The sequence below is a fragment of the Ambystoma mexicanum genome, chromosome 5p (genome assembly GCF_040938575.1).
Source record: "Ambystoma mexicanum isolate Mex_15411 chromosome 5p, UKY_AmexF1_1, whole genome shotgun sequence".
In the NCBI taxonomy this organism is placed as follows: Eukaryota; Metazoa; Chordata; class Amphibia; order Caudata; family Ambystomatidae; genus Ambystoma; species Ambystoma mexicanum.
Genome location: NC_090930.1, coordinates 1,353,800,946 through 1,353,828,468, shown reverse-complemented (window position 1 = coordinate 1,353,828,468; position 27,523 = coordinate 1,353,800,946). Strand labels below are relative to the sequence as shown.

Sequence of the window (27,523 nt, the reverse complement as noted above, 5' to 3'; positions counted from 1 at the left end):
CCAATGCCCTATGGTGTGAACTAGTGGTAAAAAGCGATGGCACCAAGGAGTTAGCGAGTTAACTGCTTCAGACTCAGGCTGGGCAAGCCCCTTTACCTTGTGTCGGTCTACAAGCCGCTCCCATAGCCCCAGTGCAGGTGGTTGTCCCCGCTGCCATCCCATTGGCCCCCCCCAGAACGTTTCACAGGTGAGCCTCACAAGTTTGCACTATTCATGAATCAGTGTAGTTTGCATTTAATCTGTAGACTGAGGGTTTTCCCTACCGATCAGTCGAAGGTGGTTTTTGTATCTGGGGGGGGGGCATGGTGCAAATTGTTCCATCCCATTGGTAAATCGAGATGACCCCCTTTTGCGTATCTTTCTGGGGTTCCAACAGGAATTAGAAAAACTGTTTGCCCACCACACTCAGGGGCAGGCCTTAGACAACAAACTCCTATCCTTACAACAGGGCAGTCAAGACCGTTTGGCTTACGTAGCCACTTTGAACCGACTAGTCGCAGAAACCAACTTGCCTGAGGCAAAACGAACAACCTTGTTCTACAAAGGCTTAAGAGGGGAATTAAAGGACGTTCTGGACCAGGTGGTTAACCCGCCAGAGGGTTGCTTGGAATATATTGACTTGGCACTGCAGCTTGACCACAGATTACAGGACAGCAGAGCAGATCGTTCGCGCCCATAGGGCAGAGCCTTAGACGTCCGCTCGAGGGACAACCCAGCACGCCAACCAGAGTCTCACCCTGAGCCAATGCAGTTAGGAGGCCTACGCAGTCCCCTCACCCGAGAGGAAAGAGAAAAATGGAGACAACAGCAGTTGTGTTTGTATTGTGGGAAACTGGGTCATTTCCTCAGAGATTGCCCTGCGAAACCACTGAAGAAGGTAGTGGGAGCTTTGGACAAAGAAGAGGAAAAGAGTCAGTTGGAAAACTCCAACGCCCGGCAAGCAGAGAGGTCAGTCTGTTGAGCAAAGAGCAGGTACCTTTGACCTCACATCTAGTCATACCCGTGGTTCTTGTCTGCCGTCAACAGCCTTCACGAATGCACACCCGAGAAGCGTATGTGAATGACTAAAACAAGGGAGTAACTGGATGCAGTGCGCTCAACTTTCTTAAATCATATCCAAATGCAGCAGAAACTATATATGAGGTTCCCCTTGGTACCTCAAATAGTAATATGCAATAGTAATTGATGTGTATAATTGTACTGCGCAAACAGACTTGTGATTCATACTAGTCAATAAATACTTTCTAAATAAGATTCCAATCTCATTGCAAGGTCAAAAAAATATATGGACAGGAAACTATCCAGTATGTGATGGGTGATTTAAGTACAGCCGACAATTGTTTCGACCAGCAGGTCATTCTCAAGGCCAAGACGTCCTGAGGATTAATCCCTAAATGGTCTTGTAAGTAAACTTCAAGGGTGAAGTAGATTGTTGACGTTAGTATAAACTGTTGCCGCTTAAGACGTCTCAAGACGACTTGCAGGCTTTGAACTGGGATTTATCCCTACCATAGATGTACACGATATTGGAACCTTGTGTCCCTAATAAGGATTCACTGAAAAAACAGGCCAACGCGCTGCACTTTAGTCTTCTCAAGGCAGTTGAGCCACGCATCAAATGGGCTCTTTTCAGTGGTTTACTTAAGAGGCAACAGTCTATACTTACCTCAACAATCTACTTCGCCCCTGAAGTTTTCTTACAAGACCATTTAGGGATTAATCCTCAGTACGTCTTGGCCTTGAGAACGACCTGCTGGTCGAAACACGTGTCGGCTTTACTTGGAATAAATCACCCATCACATACTGGATAGTTTCTTGTACATATATTTTTTGACCTTGCAATGAGATTGGAATCTTATTTAGAAAGTATTGACTAGTATGAATCACAAGTCTGTTTGCGCAGTACAACTATACACCTCAACTACTAGAAGCGTATGTGGACAGCGGTGCAATCGGCAATTACATGGACCACGACATGGCGCACAGAATCCGGGTTACACACTGTCCCTAAAAAAGCTAAATCTGTAAAACATACCAATTCATGGTACACCGCAGAACTTCTGGAAGTAAGCACCCTGAAACGCATTGCTCTCACCAAATAGCAAACAAACCCCCTAGAAGCCACCAAAAAAGAATTCAACAAGATAGCTACCAAATATAAAAAAGCCATCATCCTAGCAAAATCCACCTCCTTCAACACCAGAATTACTAATGCCAAAATGGAATCCAAGGAGATGTTCGCCATCTTCAGGGAACTAGTGACACCAGCTCCCATCACACAGGTCTTCTCCAAAGATGAACCGTGGTGCTCAAGCATACAAACAGCCATGATCAAAAAAATAAACCTGCTGCAGAGTAAAATCAGAACCAGCCAAAACTCCCTTACCCCTCCTAATCCCATCACTCCTACCACTAACACTCCCACCCTGGTCAAGTCATCTTTCGAGTTCAAAGACATCACTGAACTGGAGGTTCTCACACGTCATGCATCCATGGCGTTTCAAAGTCACACACACACTTCACAGACACACACATGTGCACCATACATGTACATGAGAGCAGCACCCATCCCTCACCCCCCCCCTCCATGTCCAAGAACATAGACTGGCATGCATTCATGTGTGCATTCCGCATACAGCTCCCCATGTTGCATTGGAACACATGCACCATCCATGTGGTTCACGCATGACTGGTCTCACATGCATGACCATGATGTCCCTGCACACAAACATCCATACATGGCCTATGTCACACATACAGGCAAGTATCAGACTACCAGCACACTGCAACACATACTGTTGTGACATTGTTTTACTGTGCTACCTTGGTTGCTACATCATTGTGGTAGTACTTGGGCTTTGTGACGTACGGCTACTTCAAGTCATCTCTATTGGAGGCTCTTCTGGTTTGTTCTGCTGCTTGCAGGCTTTTTGCTTGGCTTCTGTGTTGGCCTGCTTTGTGTTCTCTTTGATTTGGTGTTTTTGGAAGTCAAGGTGGCCTCTGAGGGTGCTGGACACCTTTTACACACAGGGTGGAAGATGGTGACAAAGGGGAAGAGTGATCCTGTGGCCAGGTGAACTTCAAGGATGAAGGCTACATAACCCAGGTGCAGTTTTTCAGTGGGTCATGGTGATTTGTGAGGGAGGGGGTATTTTGTTGTTGACAGTTGCCTTGCCCTACAGTGTGATGGGCACCCTGACATTGTAATTGTGGTATCCTATGTACATGATGTATTCTGCTGATCAATGCATGTTCATGTGTTGTGTTTACCTTTCAGGTGTGAGGGGATAGTTGTGGTTTGACATGCTGCGGTGTACACATGGTCAATGTTCACTTGATGTGTAGAGGACACTGATTGTCACTTGATTGCACATGCATGTATTGAGTGCTGTCCCTACTGACACACACACTCGCACTATGATCCACAACATGTACAACCACCCTTCCATGTCCACATGTACACTCAGTTTGCCTTCTGGGGCCCACTGTGTCCCTGCAGCACATGATCTATGACCATTTGTGGATCCTGTACATGCGTAATTTGCTTTTTGATGTATTTTGTCGTTTTGATGTGATGCTCAGGGTGTGCGTCGCACACAATGGCTGGTCACTATATTGTGTGCTGAGTAGTGTGTTGCAGGAGATGGACACAGCACACGGATTCTGCAGTGTTGATTTTACAAGGCACAATGTGCATGTAAACAGGGATTCGTTGTTATGTTCCAACTACAACTGTTGGAATGCATTTGGGTATGACTTTTTTTGGGTGGGAGGTTGTTGGTCAGTCATTTCATCTGATTCCATGTCAGGCATCATTGTCTGATGCCACTTTACATTTTTCACATGTCAATGTGTACATTATTGGTACTTTGTTGGTGATTTGCTATTGCTTGCCATGTCATGTTGTGGTTTGGGAGGGTTTGGGTGACATACCAGTGATAGTTATGGCCTGTTTTGCAGGTCTGTGTGATACACACCTTGCATGTGTACCTTTTGGTCACACAGGATTGGTTGGTTTGAGTAGCTAGGGATGCACACAATGTGGCACTTCCATGGCAACATTCTCAGGGTGGTAAGGTTGTGACAGTTGACTGTCTCTTTGTCATCATCGATTGTCACCTGGTATGTGCCAAGCCTGTGTGCACTCCGCAGGGGTGGGAGTTTAGGTGAAAACTGTGGCCACAAGCTGGGACCGGGTTGCCTCGCCACGTGCCCTATCCCTTCCCATGGGCAGCACCTGTGCCTGTGGTTGGGGATGTGGGGGCACCACCATGTCCACCGGTACGCCCTGCCGTGTTGCAACATTGTGCAGGACACATGCTGCCACAATTATCCTGCACACTACTGGGGGTGCATAGAGTAGCTGCCCGCCAGAGCGGTCAAGGGAGCGGAAGCGTGACTTGAGCACTCCGAATGTGCGTTCCACTATGGCCCTGATTGCAATATGGGCCGCGTTGTATCTTACCTGGGGTGGTGTGGTGGGGTTCCGGATTGGCGTTTTCATGTGGTTGCTCAGTGGGTAGGCACTGTCCCCTGGAGAGGTGATAATGGTTGTGGGGTTTGTGTATTTGTCTGTGTGTGACATGCATGCATGTGCACGGCATTTGTACTCACCTAGGAGCCATGTGTCACCATCCTGCCCAGCTTCCAGGGCCCGGCTCAGGGCGGACATTCTGTATATGAAACTGTCATGGGTGGAGCCAGGGTAGTTTGCATAGACAGAGGTGTTGATTCCCTTGACATCGCATACCACCTGTACATTTATTGGAATGCCAGTGCTTGCGGTTTCGGTAGATGTGCTCAGTGGCCCTAGGTGGACATAGGGCCACATGGGTGCAATCTATGGCACCGAGCACTTTGGGGAAGTGTGCCACCCTGTAAAAGTCCTGGACCACGGCCTGCCTTTCTGCGGGTGTTCTGGGCATGTATATGTGCCTGCAGATTGAGGGGCGTGCATTCATGATTGCCAAAACCTGGTGTAGGCAGCGTGGCCTGTGAGACCCCCCCACTATGGCAGTAGTCCGCTGAAATGACCCAGTGGCCAAAAAATGCAGGACATTGAGCACCTTCTCCAAGGGGCTCAATGCTTGGGAGCAGAGGGTGGGGGGTGTAAGGTCATCTTCCCACTCCCTGACCAGGTCCAGGATGATACGAGGTGGAAACCTATACCTGCCATAGACCTGGTCGTCAGGCATACCAAAAAGTCTTGTCCAGGGGTAAAAAATGCAGGCCCTGGCTATTCTCCTAATCCAGCGGTGTCCCACGATCAGTGCTGCGACAAATGGGGCATTCATCATAGCGGTATGTACGTGTTTGTTGTTTGTGCGCGCTTTTATACTGTGCGCGGGGACGCTTCCGCCTGCCTTCGTGCGGCGGATGCGTTAACGCCTATGCGCGGGTTTCCCGTTTTCAAATCCATGAATACGAGTTGTTCGCGTGCGTGTGGGCGTTCCGTGTATTTCCCTGCAGTACTTCCGCAGTTACGCCTTCTTTTTCACGCGTTGTTCCCCATCCCGCGTGTTACGCCCCATGTTCTGCCCACTTTTGTTGTGTGCGTCACGCTATGTGCGCTTTCGCTGTGCGCGTAGCGCACGCCGTTTGATGACGTGTGCGCCCGCGTGCGCCACCCACGATTTTAGCACACATCCCAGGATTTACACGCGCACGGACTTCCATGAATCGATGTGCGCAGCTTTGGCACGCTTGCGCTGCGATTTTCACGCTTGCGCTGCGATTTTCCGCGCACATTAATTCCATGAATCGGCCCGTATATGTTGCCCTAGATCCAGTAAAATGGGCAGAATCATTAACACCGTACCCTTCAGACCCCATTAACTACTGAATAATACATGTTGCTATTCCTCAATGATGTTTATTATGAACCAAATAATTTACAAATGGAGGTAGACGAACTGATGAACATTAAAATGTAAATTGCAATGTAGGGAAGTATTAAAGACCTGTCCGCATATGCATAGTTCCTATGTTATTTTGTAACAGGGAAAGGGACTTGAAAATGTTTGAAATAATGCTCGTTTCTTTATGGGTTGCATAAAGAAACAAAGCTTGAAAGAAAGAAATAATTAGGTGCAAGTGGAAACTGATGATGAACTGAATAAATCTAGTCCAGCCCCCATTATGTCACCATAGGGCAGGAATTTGCAGTTTGTGGCTCTGCAGATGTTTTGAACTACAACTCCCACGACCCTTCCCCGTCGAATATGCTGTCTAGGGCTGATGGGAGTTGTAATGCAAAGCATCATGATAGCAAAAGGTTGCAGACCCCTGCCATAATGTTTTAGCCGACATCTTAGATATTGCCTGATCCCAACTGCTTTGGCTCTACCTATTTGTCTATGGACTCATACGAGCAAGTGCTTTGTGAACTGACTGGAAGGTGCTGGCCAAATAGGGGGACTGTGCCGAGGATGAAGACACCCGCACAGTGGAATAAACCAGCCTGAACTGGTTTGGACAATAAAGCTGCTCATAAGTGGCCAGAAGTCATCATTGGGGTGGAGATCCAATGCCCCTTGGCGGGAAATGGCCAACCAGAAGTTGTCATATGACCTCATATTCAAAAGTGGACAATGTAAAGAGACTCTATATTAATCAATGAGTTAATTATTTTAGTAGGAAGCAGGCTAAGTGTGCCGGAAGGCCTAGTCATCATTTTGCTAACATTCCTAGATTAGGTCTAGATTAGGTAACTAGTGACCTATAAAAGAAAGGGGTCTGGATGGCGGTACAGGTCAGGCGGTAAGGTCCAGTTAGGAGCAGATTGCTGTATTTCCTTAGCATCAAATAAAGAGGCCTCTATTTGTCGTCTCCTAAATTGAGCCTGCTTTCTCCAGCACCCCGGATAGACGGTCTTATAGTAGAAGATGCCGAAAATAAACGTACTTTATGCAGACAACATTATTTTTATGTTGAGTCCAGCATCTAGTGTCCTGAAAAGCTTCGCCTTAGCAGATTTTTGTTTGGTTTCGGGGTGTACTTTTAGCACTGACTTGGGGGAAAAAAAAGAAAAAAAATACCAGGCAACTTACAAGGCAGTCTTGGCTTACAACACACCAAACAACTTGCATATCTCGGAATTGACCTCCAGTGACCTTACATGCCAAGTCTAATTATGATATGCTGTGGAGGACCGAAGGAGACTTTAACAAATTATCTACTCCCCCACAGCTCTTTTATGGGTAGGATAGCCCGATTTAAAAATATCACCATGCCTCAAGTTAAATACTTATTGAGTTGCATCTCATTGAAAATAGATTGGAGATGCTTCAAAACCTTAGTGGAGTGGCTCATTAGTTTTCCAAGGCAGACGGAAATAAGGGAGGTCTGGGAGTCCCAACGTCATATATATGCGCTACCAGACTTGCTAGAGTGAATTTACAAGGTTCAGATCAACTACTATGGGTTAGATATGAAACTACATCACTACACACGTTAAGTGGCTGACAGGATCACTTCTCCCCAAATCACAATCCGTTCTCCAATGTAAAAAAAAAACATGGCTATCTACATACAAACACTTCAATTTATCTCCCCATTCATTATACAAAGGAATGATTAGGAATAATGGAGGAAAGGTTCTTCATTGGGAACACCAGATGGAGAAAGATCTACTTTCATTGGGTCAATGCTGAAAGATGGAATCTTACTTACCTTTGCGACTCTTCAGAAAACATTTGCTCTAGGCAAAGTCTTTTGAAGATACTTGCAATTACACCACTGCATTGCGGCTAACTTGTTGGAGAGTGGCGACCGAAATCAAATATGAGGACTATGGTGCTCATGAAAGTGCACATATCGTGAGCATACATCTTCCTTCAATCTATGGCTGAGCGACCTATCAAAAACAAAGAAAAGCAGGGAGAGGTGGGATTTAGGTATGGACCTGAAACAAGATCCAGCCCTAAAATCTCTCCACTGGCTCCCAGTGGCTGCAAGGATCAAATCCAAGACCTTCTGCATCATCCACAAAGTCTTCAGGGACCTGGGACCATGCTATCTCCAACTTTCCCTCCCCAAATACTCCCCTGCTAGAGCCCTACGCTCCTCTAACTCCAACTCCTTGACTGTCAAAAGCTTCTCCAAGCAGAGAGCGGGGCAGTAGTGGGGGGGCAGGTCTCTTTCCTCAGCTGGCGCCTCCCTTTGGAACAGCCTTCCTGCCGCTCTCCGACTTGAGCCGGACCTCTAAGATCCGGGAACTGCTCAAAACCCAGTTCTTTACCTCTTTCCCTTCCATGTTAATCACCCTGCTGCTGCTGTGACCAGTGGCCTGATCCTCATGCATCTCACAGGATTCTAGGCCCTTCTTCCCAGTCCATACCAGTCCTCACCACCGCACTGCCCTTGATGGCCTCCGCTTGGTGGCTCTGCATCCCCGCTTGGGAGTCGCCTGCACTAGCACTTAACCTGAGGTTATCCTCCGTGGCTCCCCTTAGCACTTCCCTCCCGCACCCTCCACCAGCACTTGTCCACTCCTCTGCTCCCCCTCTCACTTGCCTCCCCATCTCCTGCACTTTTCTCACTGCACTTGCACATTCGAATGCTACAAGGCCTAGTATGACCAGGATTGTATTTTACTGTTTTTCCATTGTTATTATTTCCGTTCCCTTCCCATTTAGCCTTGTGGTGCTTTGAAACACAATTATTTTGTATAAAGCACCTAACAAATGCTCAATAAAATAAAAATAAAAATACAGTTGCTTAGTGGAGTGGTACCATAGTCCCAGCGATGGTAATACCAGCTAAACCCATAGTATTCTTAATAGAACTTACTGGTCCCCTACAAAAGTACATAAGATAAATAAATCCCTCTGCCAAACCTGTTGGAAAGTATGTGGCCAGAACTGCACCAGCACATACACCCACACACAGTTTGGTCTTACACAACAATATGTACATTTGAGTATGACCTGTAAAATGCACTTCGAAAGGTACTCCAAGTTCCAACAAATTTACAGCAGAGTTAACTTTATTGGGTATTGATTTGTCAGACATATCACTGTCAAATAAAGAAAAAATGAAGGAGCATTGTATTAGAATCTGGTGGGTGTGTAGTCATGCGCGATTGGAAACATTTTAATTAAGGCATGCTTAAAGAATATTGGGACTTGTTGTCCAAGATAACTGTGAATGAGAACATACTTCCTAGGGACAAATGACCTGATAAACTATCTGAAAATTGGACAAGGTTCTTCGAAAATGTAACTCACAAACTACTAAAACGTACAGATTCTTAAGAAGAACTAATTTTGCATTTATCGTTTTACAATGACCAACTCATAGATTGTTAACGTTCCAAAGATTCTTAGTGAGAGATGTCTCTGGACTGTATACTAACTTTTAAGACTTTGAATTTCACATGTTTGTTCAGCTGCAAGGGCATAGGAGGTAGGGAGGGAGAGGGACAATGATAGAAAGCAATCTGTTTATTTTCAAACACTGTAAGCTTACCGACACCCCACAAGTCTGCCTGTAGGAGCCGTTGCGCCTAGCAGGTCTGACCCTACCGGGCGCAACGGCCCTGGTAGGCAGAGTTGTCACTGAAGCACTGGCCTGTGAGCAATGGTACCAGCGCTTCCAAATCCCCATTCCCGTGGGGACTTACCAAATCTGACGCCTGACTTCCCACGCCGCTGGGTCTTGTAATGTCCCGGTGGTACCGGGAAGCCATGTCCCGGAAACAGTGTTTTAGGGTCGGCGGCACCCCGCCAGTTGGACCGACGGGTCCCCGACAACCTCGTAATGAGGCTATTTTCTTTTGTACTTAAAAATAAAATACATTTTGGCTTAAAATGGTAGCAGAGGTAAGGAAAAGTCATGGTGAAAATCCCATTTACAATTTGGGACGCAAAGAGGTCAAATGGGGCACAGGACATGAGGGGTTGCCCACAGGAGGATGGGAAGGAGTTTATATGGGTGGTGAGTGAAATTTCAGACAGACTGGATTAGCAGGGTGAAGTGGGTAGAGTAATGAAAAAGGGAGAACGGCAGAGGAGGTTAGTTAGGGTATCTCGAATGTGGTCTATTTTAGACCAGAAAAAAACTGCAAACTCTACTTAGGGAGGCGGAGGGGAATGGAGACTGGGCAAAGGGGGGAAGCATGGTTTGGAGAGTTGTAGCAAGTTTGAGGGGGTGGGAGAGGATGTAGGTAATTAGTGACAAGTAGTAGGTGGATTTGGCTGAGTTAAGAGCAGATGAGAGTGAGGAGAGCCTGCTTGTAGGAAGTTAGGATAGCATGTGGGCGGGATTTATTGTAGTTCGTTAGAATGCCTGCTGAAAAACAGGATCTGAAGAGCATAGGACAGGAAAGATTTATTTTGGTAAAAACTACTGTGCAGAGTGCTCTGACCCTTTCCTCGTTGGGATAATGTCCTGCAAGTACGGAGTAAAGGGGGACTGTGAACTAAAAGCACAGTGGTCACTGCAGTGATTACTTTCCTAGTTCACATCTGTTGGCAAAATAACTGTGGTGGTATAAAGATTACACACAGAAAAGCACAGCAGGTGGGCAATCCCTATAATTTGCCTAGTGAAAAACAAACTGAATAAAGCATTTCTAATCCAGAAACAAGCTGGTGCCAGGTCCCACTGGTTGGGAGTTCGAGAGAGATGGGCATAACCGTTTGTCCGGCCATCCTTGGTGAAATACATGTTCCTGCTATAAGGCGAGTTAGTGACACCCGTGTCCACGCACGGTGCGTGAATTTATTTTCTATGCTGCGTGGGTTGCTATGGTTTGACATACTGCCGTTGCTATTACTCCCATGAAGTGTTTGCATTACGCCGCACTTGCTGACTTCATTTATGGCGGCGGAGGGCATTCCTTCAATTTTTTCAACATTATGCAGCCATCTCAAGTATTGACCGATGCTTGGTTTTCTTTGTATTTATTAGTCCTTGGTTTTTTTCCCCCTACACGATTCCTTCTCGGCACTTCTGGTTTTGTTTTTCACTTATTTTTTGTACGGTGGATGTAATCACATGATGGACTCATTTGGTAGACAGTCTTTCACTTTCTTGGGGATTCAACACTTGTGGTTTCCCTTTTGGATGTGTGCTCTGCCTCCAACTTACTTGGGCCAGTGGGTGCTCCATTGATGAGTGCAATTTTGTTTTTTTACCCCATTGTAGATCAGGTTTCCCAATTGATGCGGGCTTCAGGATCAATTACAGGCCCTTTTGAATTGTGCGGCCTGAATTATTGAATTATTTTGTAGTACTACAACGCATCTTGGTCTCAGTTTCAACATATACAGCCCCAATATGTTTGTTCAGGACTTGTCTGCTTCTATTGATGAAGACATTTGTAATTGACTGTATCATGTTGAAAGCGGTCAGTTCTTTGGAAGAAGCAGGAAGATACAAATAACAATTATTCATTAGGTTCTCCTCTTGGTTACATGCATTTTTATGAGTGTGTTACTTGGTTTAGTTAGGACATTGTGGTTGTGTTTCAGTTAGTATATTGCAACAAGGCTAGCACACCTTATTTTGTGTGAAAAGATAATTAAGGTGAATTCCCAACTATATACTTTACGAGTGCACGGGAGAATTATGTGACTCTGGCATAAGTAAAAGTAGCAGAAACAACTGTCCACACCTTATGGACACTCCCGTCCCATGCACAACAAATATTTTACTGAATCAAACGTCAGTCAAATACTCAATTAAGCTTATGTGGCTTTTCAATGAAACATAATTCAAATACTCTTGTATATTGCTTTTGTGTGACGTCAGTGATTTCTTTACTGGTGCCAACATGAGCAAATTGTTCATTCAATAATACATCATGTTATTAGTGTAACATCATATTCAATATAATTCAAATGAAACAAATTCAAACAAAACAATGTCTAAAGTAAGCTTGGTGCGTTTCGAGACACCCATCTCTTCTTCAGGAGCTAAAGATCCATTCATCTTCTATTTTCAACAAAATAATTCTACAAACGAATTCAAAAGAACATGTCAGAAAATACGGCCTCATTACTATTATAGCGTTTCAATAGTGTAATGACTTGTATTTCTTGATACTTCATCTAATTTCTTTTCGTGGTGTTGTGAAATAGTGCACCTCGTTAAAGTTGAGGAGGAATTTTAGGCAGGTAACCTGTAAATGATACATTTGTAAAATTCTGTGACTCTTGTGTATCTATTTTCACTGTGGTAGATGTACTCAGAGCTAGACAAGGGGGGTTTTACCTTGATGTACCGCTTTGGTCAGTGCTGCCTGTGAATGCAGTGGCATAGATTCTAATAGACAAAATAGCCTTATCTGCGAAGCTTCAGCTGTCGAAAGACTTCTGTACGGGTCTCCCTGCAAGGAGTATGAGTTTCGTTTAGTAAGCCTAGATGGTAAGAGTGCATCTTTTTAATATAATCCGGACACTACTTACAAATGGTAGTAGTAGCTTCCAGAGTCGCTGCACACTCGGTTTTGCTCGGTTCAGATGTTGTGAAGGATTAACTTGTCTTCGAGTGAACGTTTCACCTGTCACTGTGGAAAATTAAATGCATCACTCAATATGTGTCTAAAGTATATAAAGCCTCACTAGATTCCAAGTATTAAAGCCAAAACCTACGATTCAGTAATCGCGTTCCGTGCTTTAAAAACTGTGCTGTTTATTTACATGAGCAACACAGCCATATGCATTTACAATGAATCCCCGGATAGGGGCTGTTATGAGTTTTTACTAATAGATTCATGTCTGTGATGCCTTGAAAATTAAATAAAGTTGTTAAAAAAGTTGTCAAAATATACTGAACAATGAAATGACTAAGAGTCAAGCACAAGATCGAATCTACTTATTAAGTTTGCTAAAATGAATAAAGCCCCTCCTCTCATCTATCTGACAACATTTTTGAAACAAAGTATGCCCATCTCAAGGATACTCCAAAGGAACTGGAAAATCACTCGACTAGATCCTCAATTATGCAAACTATTCCCTAAACCACCTTTAATGACATATACAAGAGGAAGAACTTTTAAAGATTTCCTAGTGAAAGCGGAAAGATCGGACAAAAGTAAACAACTGTTCATGAACAAACCCAAGAATGGCACCATCCCTATGCCTTCATTGCTGCCATTGCAACAATGTACAGAAAAGCGATCTTATCAGACACCCACGCACAGGACAGAAAATCAAATTACAAAATTATGCCACATGTGACAGCAAGTTCGTCATATGACATGCATTACTTACCGTAAAAGCATTTCTGATGGTTGTATCTGCTTAGCTTCACATGCTGTGCATAGTCCGACATCCAGTGGTCACTGCGGAGTATTGCATCTTGTTTTTCGAAAGTCGAAAAGGGGACATTGACATAGGCTTGTCTGTAATACTATCCCTATAGTGACGTGTAGTGTACCCACAATCCCTCACGCGTCGAGGTCCCTCTGTTTGTATTTTGTCTGCCATGAAGGAGCCTTATGACTAACGTGAGTGAGTACAGAAAAGAGAGAAAGTAATAAGACGTCTATGTTGCTTCCATCCGAGTGGGGAGGAAGGGCAGGCGCATGTGAATCTAAGCAGATGCAACCATCAGAAATGCTTTTACGGTAAGTAATGCATGTCTTCCGATGTTTGTTAATCTGCTTAGAATCGATTGCTGTGCATAGACTAGCAAGCAGTACCCGGAGTTGGAGGTGGGTTGTGAGAAGGAACAGTAGTAAAAAGATGTCTTAGTACTGCTTGTCCCACCTGGGAATCAGATCTAGAATGGGCATCTAGACAATAGTGTTTTGTAAAGGTGTGTACAGAACTCCAGGTTGCCACTTTGCAAATAGACTCCAGGGGAACATTTGCAACGAATGCTATGGAAACCCCAGTGCCTCGAGTAGAATGTGCTCTAGGCTTGAAGGGCAGTTCTCTCTTAGCAAGAGTGTAACAGAGAGTGATGCACTGGACAATCCATATAGATATAGTGGATTTGGAAACCGCATCTCCTCTTCCTGCCGCCACTGAGACAAAGAACTGATTAGTCTTTCTCAGTGGTCTAGTTCTTTCCATATAAAACATGACCGCCCTGCGCACATCAAGTGTGTGCAGGCTCTTTTCTCCCAGGTTTGATAGGGTTTGAAAGAACGTTGGTAGTTCTATAGACTGGTTGACATGAAATTTTGAAATGAACTTCGGTGCAAACATAGGGTGTGTGCGTAGAACCACCTTATCTTTGTGAACTGTAACAAAGGGATCTAATATAGAGAGCGCGTGTAGTTCACTCACTCTCCTAATGGAGGTGATAGCTATCAAGAAAGCAGTTTTAAGAGTGAGATCCTTAAGGGTTGCTTTATGCATGGGCTCGAAGGGGGAGCCCATTAGCCTGGTTAATACAACATTCAGGTCCCACGCGGGAGCTGGGTTAGATATAGGAGGGTGAATTCTTTTCACTCCCTCCATGAAGGCTTTAATAACTGGAACTTTCCACCATGACACCTTATGTTGAGACGTAGTGTAGGCGGAGAGTGCAGCTAGGTGAACTTTAATAGAATTAAAGACTAAACCTGAGTCCAACAAGTGAGTCATGTATAGAACAATATGTGTGGGAGAGCAGTCAACGGGGTTGATGCTCTTTGACTTACACCAGATGACAAACCGTTTCCACTTGCTAGAGTAGCAGTAACGAGTGTTCGGTTTCCTTGCCTCTCTGAGAATGTCCATGCATCTCTGTGGGAGCTGCAAATGACCAAATTCTATGACCTCAGGAGCCAGGCTGCCTAGTTCAGGGTCTGTGGGCATGGGTGCAGCATTTGGCCCCTGTCCTGTGACAACATGTTGTACGGGCAGGGTAGCTTCACTGCAGGAGACAGTGACATCTCCATCAGATGAGCGAACCAGGGTTGGCGGGCCCACATGGGGGCCACTAGTATCATGACAACTGGTTCCTGGTGCATCTTGTTGAGAAGGGGAGTCGGGGGGGGGGGCGTAGACAAATTTCCCTGACCATGTTATCCAGAGACCGATCCCCTTGGAGCGGTTCTGGGGGTACCTGGAGGCGTAATCTTGGCATTGGGTGTTCTCCAGAGTTGCGAACAAGTCGATCTCTGGGAAGCCCCATTCTGCAAAAACTTTGGAGACGATGTCTCCGTGTAGTCGCCATTCGTACTATGCGGGCAGAGGGAAGTCTCTTCTGAGTCCGTCTGCCAGAAGATTGAGTTCCCCTGGTACATGTTGAGATAACAGGAACATGTTGTGTTTGAGAGCCCACTTCCAGATGTTCTGGGACAGCTTGGACAGTCCTGGAGAGTGAGTGCCCCCTTTCTTGTTCAGGTAGTACATGGGCGTGGTCCTGTCTGTGAGGATCAGCACTGTTTTCCCTTGTAGGTGTGTCTGGAAAGCCTTCAGTGCTTTGAAGACCGCCAGAAGTTCCAGTGTTTGGATGCCACACTCTTGAGTCCAAGCTCTGTATGCAGTCTGATGGGATAGGTGAGCCCCCCATCCTGTGAGGGATGCGTCTGTGGTTAGAGTAGCATCCACTGCGGGGGTGGCGAATGGTTTCCCCAACACAAGGTTTTCCTTCGACGACCAACGCAGCGAGAGAACCAAGGCCTGCAAGACCACCACTAGATCGTCCCATTGTTCGCTGGCCTGACACCACTGGCTGTTGAGCCACTCTTGCATTGGGCGCAGGCGCGTGCAAGGTACCAAATAAATACATGACGCCATCATTGTTAGCAATCGCATGGCTCTTGACCGGCTACATATTGAGGGATCTGAAACAGCATGTTTTAGACCCTCTCGTTGGAGGGGAAGACGAGACCGTCCTTTGTTTGAATTAGAGCCCCTAGGAATTGCTTGACTTGGCTGGGGTCTGGACTGGACTTCTTCACGTTGATGGAGAAGCCCAGGTGGAACAAAAGGTCTACAGTCTTTTGGGTATTTGAGAAGCATGTTTCGTAAGAATCCCCTGTTATGAGCCAGTCTTCAAGGTAAGGGTAGACCGGAATGGACAACCTGCGCAGGTGTGCCGCTGGCACTGGCAGTACTTTAGTGAATACCCTTGGCGCTGAGGCTATGCCCAAGGGTAGCACTTCGAACTGATAGTGTTTGCCTTCGAACCTGAGGTATTTACTGTGCGCTGGCAACATTGAAATATGAAAGTATGCATCTTTCATGTCCAGTGTTGCCATGTAATCCCCTGTGTGAGCAGGGGGATTACCTCCTGCAAAGTCACCATACGAAATTTCTGAGGTTTTACGAATTTGTTCGCTGGGCACAGATCTAATACAGGGCGCATGGTTAAATCCTTTTTGGGTACAAGGAAGTACACTGAATAAATACCCTCCTTTACCTGTGATAGAGGCACGACCTCTATGGCTCCTTTTTCCAGCAGCAGTTCGACTTCCTGAAGAAGGATGGAGAGGTATTCCGTGATAGGCGTCTTCCCCTTGGGGGTCTGAATGTTGGGGATTGACTGAATTTGATGCAGTAACCGTGGGCTATTGTTGACAGTACCCAACGGTTTGTGGTAATTCCCTCCCATGCTTGTAGGAATGAAGTGAAATGGTCCCCGACCGGAGATGCATGGGAGGGGACCCGAACCTTCGGGTAATTTGGTGGTGGTAGCCAGGGAGCCTCTGGGAGTGGGGCCCCAACCTCTTCCCTTGTCTTCTTTGAGCAGACTGTCCACTGGTTCCCTGAGGGGAGGCCCAGTTGCTGGCTGAGGTGTATTGTCGTTCGCCACGAAAAAAGTGCCCGTTGCCATAACCTTGCTTATTAGGCGGTCTTGTGATTTCGTCCAGGGTTTTAAATGTTTCGTGTTCCTTCTTAGCTGTTTCCTGTGTGTCATCAACAGCCTTGACAAACAAGTTTGAGTCTTCAAGGGGTTTGTTGATGAGGGACGCCTGTGTCTCTGGCTTGAAACCTGAGTTTCTGAGCCAAGCATGTCACTTAAGAAGTACACCCTGGACTAGTGACCGGCCAGCCGTTTCCGCAGCATCTAAGATGTTCTTGATGATGCTTTGGTTTACCCGAGTACCTTCTGGCACAGTGGCTAATAAGCGGGTTCGCAAGGGCTCAGAGGCTTCTTGTAGGCCTTCGCGCAACAGTTCCCATTGGGCATCGGCATAGCTAGCCAACAAAGTTGTATTGTTGGCAATACGCGTGACAAAAGGTGCCGAGGATGTAATCCTCTTCCCTAAGGCATAAAGCTTCTTCCCCTCTTTGACCGCGGGTGCTTCGCTAGTAGATAGCGGAACCCCGCCCTTTTCCTCGTGGTAGTTACTACCAAGGAATCAGGTATGGAATGACCCCTAATATATAAGGGATCAGAAGGTGAGGGGTTAAAAAGCTTCTCGATTCTTGGATTGACCCCTCTAACCAATGCAGGTGTAGATAAAGAGGGAACGAGGCGTCTCTTGATTGAGGCGAGAAGGGGTATGGCTTGGCTAGCAGGCGGTTTTTCCTTAATTATTTTCTCAACGATATCTACTTCTGGGGTAGTTTCCCCTGTCTCAATTTGAAAATGTGCTGCTGCCTTGCGTAGCATTGCATTGAAAGTGGGTTGATCATCCACAGGCGAAGGGTCTCTGACCGGTGTGGTCTGGGAGAGGGCAGATCTAAAACATCAGGGTCTGTTGACGCCCCTGGTGATTGCCAGGGCTGGGGTTCACATATGTCTGGGTCTTCTTCAAAGTCCCCTACAGGGTCTTGTAGATCCTCAGTATTTAGGAATTCTTCATCTTCCTGAATATGTGGATCCTCTTCAGTGAGGTCATATGTATCAATTTCTTCCTCAAGTGGGTCAAAAAGTCTTGGGAATTTGGCCCTAGGGCCTTCAGGGAGCACCTCCCTTGGCCTTTTGGGTGTAGTGTGTTCAGACGTGGACACAAACCTATCTAGCCTGTCCATACATGATTCAAATCGTTCCCTAGTCCACTGGGATAACCCTGAATGGTCTAGTGGTGGGAAGGCTTGCTCCTACGCCTCTAGGCATCAAGATCTTGCCCATAGCATGGAGGATATACCCTTGTCACCCTCTGAGAAGCCTTCTTGTGGGCCCGGCACAGGGGACGTATCTCTGGGTTTTCCCTTCGACGTGGGGGGGGGAGCTTCCGGCATACCCTCTGTAGATTTCGGCATCTCTGTGACCTTCTGCGTAGGCTTTGGTGACTCCTTCACCAGCCAATTTCTGCGCGTCTTTGGTGACTATTCTAGCTATGCTTTCCACGATTAGATTCTCCGTCGAGGGCTGGTCGTGAATAGTTTTCGGCGGAGCCGCAACCTTACCGTCGATGGACGCCCTCTTACGAGACGTTTCAACTGACTTTTTGGTGGTAGCGCCCTTAGTCGAAGACGGCCCAGTCGCTAGGCGCATATGCGGCTGCGGGGAGGGCTGGCGACCCTTACAGTCGGTGGAGGCTGCCGGTTGCTTCGGCATCTCCGTTGGCGCTGAGGCCTTCTTCGATTTACTCGAAGAATGGCCATGGGATGTGTGTTTAATGACTTTTTCGTGTGTGTCAGCGTCGCCGGGGTGTACATCCCCATGAGTAGGGCCGGAGCTGAGCTTTTCGGGGCCGGGGACAGACGCGATGGCGCGGGAGCGCTCCATTGAGAGGTCATCAACTTCTGTTATGGAGGTAGCGTTATCACTATCCCCCTCGTCACACTCAGTGACGGCGGCGGCGGGTGAGGAATCAGCCTTCGACATGCCGTAGGCTGCCGACCTTTTGACCCTGCGTTCCTTCAAAGTTTTTAGACGAAGGAGTTTACAGGCCGCACACTCGTTGTGGTCGAGGGGTAAGCAGCGGTTACACCGCTTATGCTTGTTCTTCCACGGAAATTTGCCGTTACAACGTGGCCAAAATCTGAAAGGAGTCCTTTCCATAGCTGAGGATGTAATCAGTGATAACGACCCGGAAGGAAAGGGGGGAGAAAGGGAAAGGCATTCTAGTAGAAACAGAAATGTCCACACCAACCCCCACTCTCCCTACTGTGTAGGCCGGCGAGGCCGGACCACGTGTTCGGCAGCGCCAATAGGATCACCTCCGTCGAAACCACCGCCGAAGATCTTGACTCAGCGGGGAAGTTGAATGGCCGTCGAAAGAGGGCTGGAGGTGGTTTAATTAAACAATAACTGACAAATCGACCAAGGGTCGAAAAAATGGTAAATGGCAATGTCTCTTACGAGCTCCGCATAAGGCAACCAGTATTCTGGGCGGAAAAAAAACAATCTGAGGGACCTCGACGCGTGAGGGATTGTGGGTACACTACATGTCACTATAGGGATAGTATTACAGAGACGCCTATGTTGACGTCCCCTTTTCGACTTTCGAAAAACAAGATGCAATACTCTGCGGTGACCACTGGATGTCAGACTATGCACAGCATGTGATTCTAAGCAGATTAACAAACATCAGAAACGGTCTTATCTGTCCAAGTGGTCAATATTATGTGGGGCAAACAACGAGGAAGATAAAAGAAAGACTTTCCAAACAGAAGTTCAATATTAGAATGTCAAGTCACCTGTCTATAGACACTTTGAGCTTAAACAACATTCTATAGAACAACTCAAATGTGTTATTCTCAAAATAATCACAAGACCACCAAGAGGTGAGAATATGACTGATATTATTGCACGTAGAGAGATGTTTTGGATTCACAAACTTGATTCTCTAGAACCATCAGACATGAATGAGGAATTTTCCCTCACACCATTCTTATGAACCTCACAAGACATAATGGGCCTCATTATGACTTTGGAGGTTTACCGGCAAGGCTACCTCCAAACTCGCATCTGGGTCCGCCACCCGCGAATGGGCAATTACTGGGCTATTCCGGCCCAGCCGGATCCGGTAATTGCCCTTTTGGGGTGCCGGGCCCGGTACATCCCCATTCCTATTTGAGCCCAATAGGGCTCAATGGGAATCGAGAGGGTGGTAGCACCGGTACCGTTAATATCGGTACCGGTGCTACCATCATGTTCTGCTCGCGAGTGCTGGTACGGCCACCAGGTCAGACCTGGTGGCTGCAAGGGCACCCGCAAGCAGAACTCCTAGTATAGCGGTATGGTAGCAACGGTGCCAGTAGCGATACGGGCGCCTTTGTTGCCTTACCGCCATACTTGTAATGAGGCCCAATGACTACTTGTATAACGCTGGGGCTCACTCAGACTGGCATCAATAGTAAACTCCTTGAAGATGACGCATATTCATCGATATCTACACATAACGTCATACAGCTGGACTCCACACTATGATATAATTGGGGGTAATAAGCTTGTCCCACCATCACTATGTTATCTAATGAACAAGCATAGAATTTGGCGAACTCATGGAAATCATTATGTGTATTGCAAAATGAATGGTAAGACATTTGAAAAGACGGCAATGAAAATGAACTGATATATTGGTATCTGTGATAATGTAGATTAATTGCCAAACTCATATACAGCATGGACATTGATTTACAATGTTAGTATAACAAGAATGCATTCCAGATTAATCTAGTTTGGGATATGTAGTGCAGCTAATTTGTATCATGCAACTGCTACTAATTAGGCCAGTAAGGTAGTGTATTAGTCTCAGAACTCAGGTTACCACCCACGCGACTACTTAAGCCGCTAGAGATACTGCCGTAGAGATTGACCATATTGCATAAGGCTCTTCACATTAGACCTTAGAAATCACTACAAGGAAGGAGAACCTATTCACAAACTGTCATTTTTACAATTAAAAATGCCATACTTAGTGCTACAATTCTTGGAGACTGATTACAGTTCTCTATACTACAGTCTTATTATTACAATGGAGTTAAACTGAGCAAGACACCAGATTTATGACAAACGTGTAACCTCACGTTACAACAAGAGAGTAATGCAGTATGTGAAACTACAATTCCCACTGAACTACCATGCACGTCGGCACGCAAATGAGCATGACTTCACTACGCCAGTTATATACAGAAACATCGCTTAGCAACAGTTAGCACTGTATCCGAGCAGCACACATGAAGGCGTCTGACAACGCAGCTTTTTAAAGCACAGAATGCAATTACGAAATCATATGTTTTGGTTTAAATACTTGTAATCTAGTGAGCCTTATATGCTTTAGACACATATTGAGTAATACATTACATTTTCCACAGTGACACGTAAAATGTTCACTCGAAGACAAGTTAATCCTTCACGACATCTGAACCGAGCAAAAACGAGTCTGCAGCAACTCTGGAGACGCTACTACCATTTGGAAGTAGCGTCCGGATTATATTAAAAAGATTCACTCTTACCATCTAGGCACACAAGTATTTCGACAGCTGAATCTTCGCAGATGAGGCTATTTTGTATATCAGAATCTATGCCACTGCATTCACAGGCAGCACTAACCAAAGCGGTACAACAAAGTAAAACCTCCCTGTTCTAGCTCTGAGTACATATACCACAGTGAAAATAGATACATTTAGAACATTATGTGATTCTGCTCATCATTCACAGGTTACCTGCCCAACATTCCTCCTCAACTTTAATGAGGTGCACTATTTCACAACACCATGAAAATAAATTAGGTGAAGTATCAAGAAAAACAAGACATTACACTACTGAAACGCTAAAATAGTTATGATGCATATTTTCTGACATGTTCTTTTGAATTAGTTTGTCGAATTATTTTGTTGAAAACAAGATAAATTGATCTTTAGCTCCTGAAGAAGAGATGGATGCCTCGAAGCGCGTCAAGCTCACTTTAGACATTTGTTTTGTTTGAATTTGTTTCATTTGAATTATATTGAATACGATGTTGCACTAATAAGATGATGTATTATTGAATGAACTATTTGCTCATGTTGGCACCAGTAAAGCAATCACTGACGTCACACAAAAGCAATATACAAGAGTGCATTTGATTTATGCTACATTGAAAAGCCACGTAAGCTTAATTGAGTATTTGACTGAAGTTTGTGTTTGTTAGTGCAATATGTTGTCGAGTGGATTGTGTGTATATGATGTGTCTAGATGTACTGCGTGTGACGTTGAATGATTTACCACTGACGATGCATTTATATTGTGTTGCCGTTTTATGTACTTTTCAACTATGTTTTCCACATGAATTGTAAAATAATTTGCGTGTTTTTTTTATTTAGTATCCTATTGTTGGACTGCATTTATTGTCCCAGATTGACATTTCAGTTTACCTTCCTAACCGTTGGTAGACTTGGAGTACATGGAATAGTCATATATTTTAACATCGTTGGATGCTGCATCAACTTTTCAGGCACTCCACTGTAAAAAACAAGGAATCACGGCTAAAATCATAGTTGCACAGAACAGGTTATCTAAATAACTTTAATATAGGCCTACAAAAAATAAACCCAAACTCACATTTATTTAAAAATACATACATTGTTACTGTGCCTTTTATGCATCTTTTACATTCCACAGCTATTACTTTTTGATCAATGTGCCAGGTTTGCCACGTTGGTTCTAAACAGTTGGTCAAGAAAGGGGTGGACATAAAGAATTCATAAAGTTTCTGGGTTGCACCATTCCATCCTGTTGATCCCTGAGAGGAGAAAATGTAAAGAAACAAGTTACTCATCATAGTGACTATTGTAATCGGAATTCATAATCTCCTTTCCTCCACAAACACATCAGATGTCATCTCAGTAGGACAGGACCATCCTTTTTGCAAACCAAAACTCAAGTTTCTTTCAAAAGGGGACCCAAAAGCACTTGAACAGCAACTGCCATTACCATCCACGTGCTTACGGACCTCCATTCTCTGGCGTTGCCCACCACTCCTTTACCATCTGCCCAGGCCAGACGTAATGTGTAGGTAGTTTAGCAGTGTGGGAGGGAGAGAAAAAGGAAGAAAGGGGATGATCAACAAGAAGTACAATAATCACTATGTTTCGTCCCATCCTTGGTCCTATGCAGTTTGAACTTCAATGCATGTCAAACGTATCCCTGTCTCGATCATATGACTGGTTATGGGAGAAAGTAGGGAGAAAACTAGCTCTTGATTTTTAATATTAATACTAGAGCCCACCTTTCATGGGAGCAATGGGGATGTCTGGAGTAAAGACCACCTGATCTTTGTGAAAAACCGTTCAGTGCTTGAAAGGAAGCCACAGCCAATTCTGTCAAACGATGCGACATCGACAAAAAAACTGTCATCCATGAAACTAACAATAGCCTAGCAAAAGCCATGGATTTGAACAGTTTGTGCGCCCAAACAGAAACAGCAATATTATAGTCCCAAGAAGAGTAGAGATCCCTCAATGTTGGGAACAAGCAAAGCAGGGCTGCAAAATTCTGCTTGACTATGATTTGAACGGGAGGATAATTCTCCTGCCTCCTCCTTTTCAAAACTGCAATCGAAAAGGTGGGCAACATAAATTAATTTATAAAAGTCCCAATTTGGGCATATGGATTGAGGGCAGGACTTTGGGAGAAATTCAAGACAAACAAATGACATCATCTTATTTAATAATACATCTGCTCCTCCAAAACTGGAAGTCCCATTTAAACTCTGTGCAATCTATTAAAGTCTTTGGCTCTCTGATTCAATTTTGTGTCGTTTTTCGGACTTCAAAAAACCCAGAAAGAGTTTAATGTATGCACTGTCTAGATTTCCAATGTCACCAAATCGTATACAAAAAAAGAGAATGTATTTCAATTAACAATTCAAAGGGTAAACCTTGCATTTCAAAGTCCAATGACAATGAGAGAAACACAGTGGGCCTCATTACGAGTCCGGCAGTAACCGTGCCTGAAATTCCAGCAGGTTACCGCCAGACTCGTATTACCATTCCGCCTCCGTGATTCCCAGAATTACCGGGGCATTACGACCCCCAGTGACCTGGGAATTCCAGAGGAGGAATTAGGTAAATCCCCATTCCCATTGAGTCCCATAATGGGGACGTGGAAACACCGGCACCATCTCCTGATGGTGCCGGTGTTTCCACGTCTGCCTGCAGGCGGGTGGTGTTAAACCCGCCAGGTCAGACCTGGCGGGAATGACAACTCCCGCCTGCAGAACTCGAGATCACCCGGTCCGGAAACAACGATGGCGGCGGGTTTACCGCCATCGTTAACTCCAGACCGGGTGACTCGTAATGAGGCCCAGTAATTTGCAATAGCACTATGATTGAGTGGAAGGCTTCCTGGGACCCTGAATGACGTCAAGTTGTATCAAGATGGCACCTAAATGGTTCAAGATTGGCCTGCTCAAGAAACAGGCAGCAAAGTTCAGGAAGAGTGGGGAGAGATGCCCATACATCCCTGTTGAATCAGGAGATCTGGTCTCTCCAGCAGCCAAAGTGTAAGGAATGTTGACCAGTTTGAATCTGAAAAGTAGGAAATGGCTGGCCAAAGGGACTTGGGAAAATCAACAAAAGGGTCTGTCTCATCCTGAATTTTTTAAGCGATCATCATAGTGTCCTTCAGAGATTAAGTGCCCATCCCATCCAGAAAGCCTAGAAAGAACACATTTTGTTTAAATGGCTGTTTAAAAGATTTACCTGAGGCCAGATCAATTCCCTGAAGAGGGATTGAGTGACATCTGAATGACGTTCCAGTTAGTGGCAATAGAGTCTAAACTTGCTGACACTTGTTTCAATTTACAAGTTGCTTTTTCAAGGTTTTGAATTAGACAGACTAAAAAAAAACATTTGCACGAGTTTGACCACAAGGTGTCACAAACAGCACATCAACATCTTGCATTTTTTATCACATAAACCTCAGATGCGTGTACATTGCATCAATCACGTACAGTGAAAATTTAAAGTTTTAAAGTTGTAGACTCGAATTTGCTAATGTATAAGAGTTACATAAAATGAAAGTGGATAATACTCGTTTGTTTGATTATTTTTCACCAAGTAAGATTAATAAATCTCAGTCCTGTGCATAAGGAATCATTAGGGATATTATCAAGCACTCTTTGCAGATGTGAGCAAATTGAATTAGAAATCGCCTTTGAGATAAACTCAATTTAATGGGTTATATAAATAGACATAGGAATTAGAGTGCACAGGACTTGCAATTTTCATAAATTACAGCTTCTGTTGTAGAGGGAGTTCAAAAACAACAGGTAGGAAAAGAGGTGACTTTTTATGTATTCTTGATTGTTATGCTGCATCACATGAGTGACAGTGTGAATTGATCTGTAGAATGCCTAACTTAGGTTTTATTGGAGTACAGCGTCAAAACTTACAAAAGCATCCTTATGATGCCCAAGGATATTGCTGTACATTTCGACAGTACTCCAATCGAACCTTGGGTAAGGATTGTATATATTTTCTTGCACTGTTACTCATGTGATGCAGCATCAGGAATAAAAAACAATGTCACCACGTTTCATATCCATCGTGTCTACTCTTCATGAATTCATTCACAGCAGAAGCTGGCAATTTTGAAAAGTATACGTCCTACACACTCTCAACACCTTTTGACTCAGAAAATCAACAACAGAAATCCCATTTAGCCTGTCCTAAACCATTTTGAATTGAGATTCTCCATACACCAGTGATTTCTAATGTATTTTTCTTACATCCAGAAAAACAGTTAAATAATACTCATAGCGATCCATTATGCACAAGCACAAGATGTATTATGCTTACCTGGTTAGACAACTTACAAACAAGCATTATCCACTTTCATGTCATGTCATATCACTCTTTGTACAGTACCACATTTTAATCTACAATAGCTTTTCATTTTCACTGTGATAAACTGAAATCCTGCATGTACCCATGGTTTATGGCAGAAAATTGAAGACGTTGATGTGCGTTAGGTGTCACCTTGTGTTCAGACAAGTTCAGAACCTTTGGCTTTACTCTATCTACACTATATCAAAGACATGCTTCTACCTTCTGTGACTATTTATAAGGATCCGCCCCCATCACTCCCTCACACATAGAGCCCTCGAAATCATCTCCCGAGTATTATCAAGAATCGACTACACAAACAGCCTCTACCTTGGAATGCCTAGTAATATCAAGAATCGACTAAGCAAACAGCTTCTATCTTGGAATGCCAGAACGGCTCACTAAAAAACTCCAACGCATCCAAAACACTGCAGCAGGATACTCCTGAGACTAAACAGAAGAGACCACATCACACCAGCCTGGAAAAGCTTACACTGGCTCCCAGTAAAAAAATGCATCAACTTCAAAGCCCTCTGCATCGCCCACAAATCACTTCTAGGACAAGGAGGCAAATTGGTCCAAGCCAAGATCAACCACTAGCAACCAAGAAGAAATCCAAGATCAAGCAACAACATCCAAATCGAAATGAAACAATACGGGGAAAAAAAAGGAAATTCTGAGGAAATTCATTTTTACTTCTAATTGCCAATCTATGAAACTCAATCCCAAAGGAGATGAGAATGACAGAAGATGACCTCACCTTCAGAAAAAGACTGAAAATCTGGCTATTCGACTCACAGTGATTAGCATAAAACAGCTACTACCAGCAATATCAACGGGGATCTGAGATAATCCAATGACAGTACAGATTATGGAACAAACAATAAAACAAACACACAGTATCAACCACTAACCATCCTTGCTCTTCACTCCTCTCCAGCATACCCCACACATACTTCACATGATCTAACAAACCAGTCTCATCTCACACAAATACACAACCACCATAGAAATGTACTGCCGCAAACAAACATCCCAGTCACTGGCACTGGACAATGCCCTTCTAGATACAATAATCCCAGTGTGCACAATCCAAACACGCCTAAAAAGCCAACTCGCACAGATGCCATTTTCAGCTGGCTCTACAAGCACCAACAGAAAAGCATAACCTCTATCCTATTCCCTCTTCCCTCACTAACCTACCCAACTCACTTTCTTATAGAACCATGTGAGCGACTGCAGACCATGCAGACCATGGTAACAGTGTGCAGTACAAGTCAACTTAACATAATGCAACCTCTACTTCCTCAGCACCAATAAAAAGCCACCTGCACAAATTAAAGGAAAACCTCATGATCATGCATGAAGTACTAAGGATATCCTATCAAGTACAAGGCAATGAGTGAACTACACCAAATGCTTAGCCACTACCAGGCTAGAATCTGCCCCACTTACAAGGTAAACAATAAGATGACATGGAAGGGACAGATCACAAGCTGTGAAAAGGCATTCCGTCCTTACGCCGGAGATACAAAGGACTGGTGGAGAATCAGGTTTACAAGAATGGGTCTCGCCGTGGCCGCTGCTGCACATGTGTTCTGGCTTCACTTTAAAGAAAAATTATTTCTTATGAGGCAAATCATTGCTTTTGGGACTCTAGGACATGTATGAGTAAAAGGCCAAATCTATTGCAAAAGCAAGCATGGATGAATGGCAACATTTAGTGCAAGCACAATTAGAAAAAACAGCACCATAAGAAACAAAGACATCTATATACAAGATCGATATTCATGTTTACAAGTAAAATTTGGTAAGAAAACAGCTAATAAGGTGTAGGTTTACAGCACTGAACATGGATAATCAAAACGCTGCTAATTTGGTTTGAGACGTCTTACACTGAACTCAGAAATGTCCACGTGCAGATACCAACA

General features: G+C 44.7%; 1 protein-coding gene across 1 annotated transcript in view; it reads right to left on the bottom strand.

Annotated features, from left to right (window-relative positions):
• Positions 1-22,274: 22,274 nt before the first annotated feature.
• Positions 22,275-27,523, bottom strand: part of ROPN1L (rhophilin associated tail protein 1 like) — a 322,639-nt gene continuing 317,390 nt past the window's right edge. Inside the window, exon 6 of the mRNA XM_069613754.1 lies at positions 22,275-22,507. Coding sequence (XP_069469855.1) covers positions 22,441-22,507 — 67 coding nt within the window. The 3' untranslated portion in view covers positions 22,275-22,440. The remainder of the gene's footprint in view (positions 22,508-27,523) is intronic.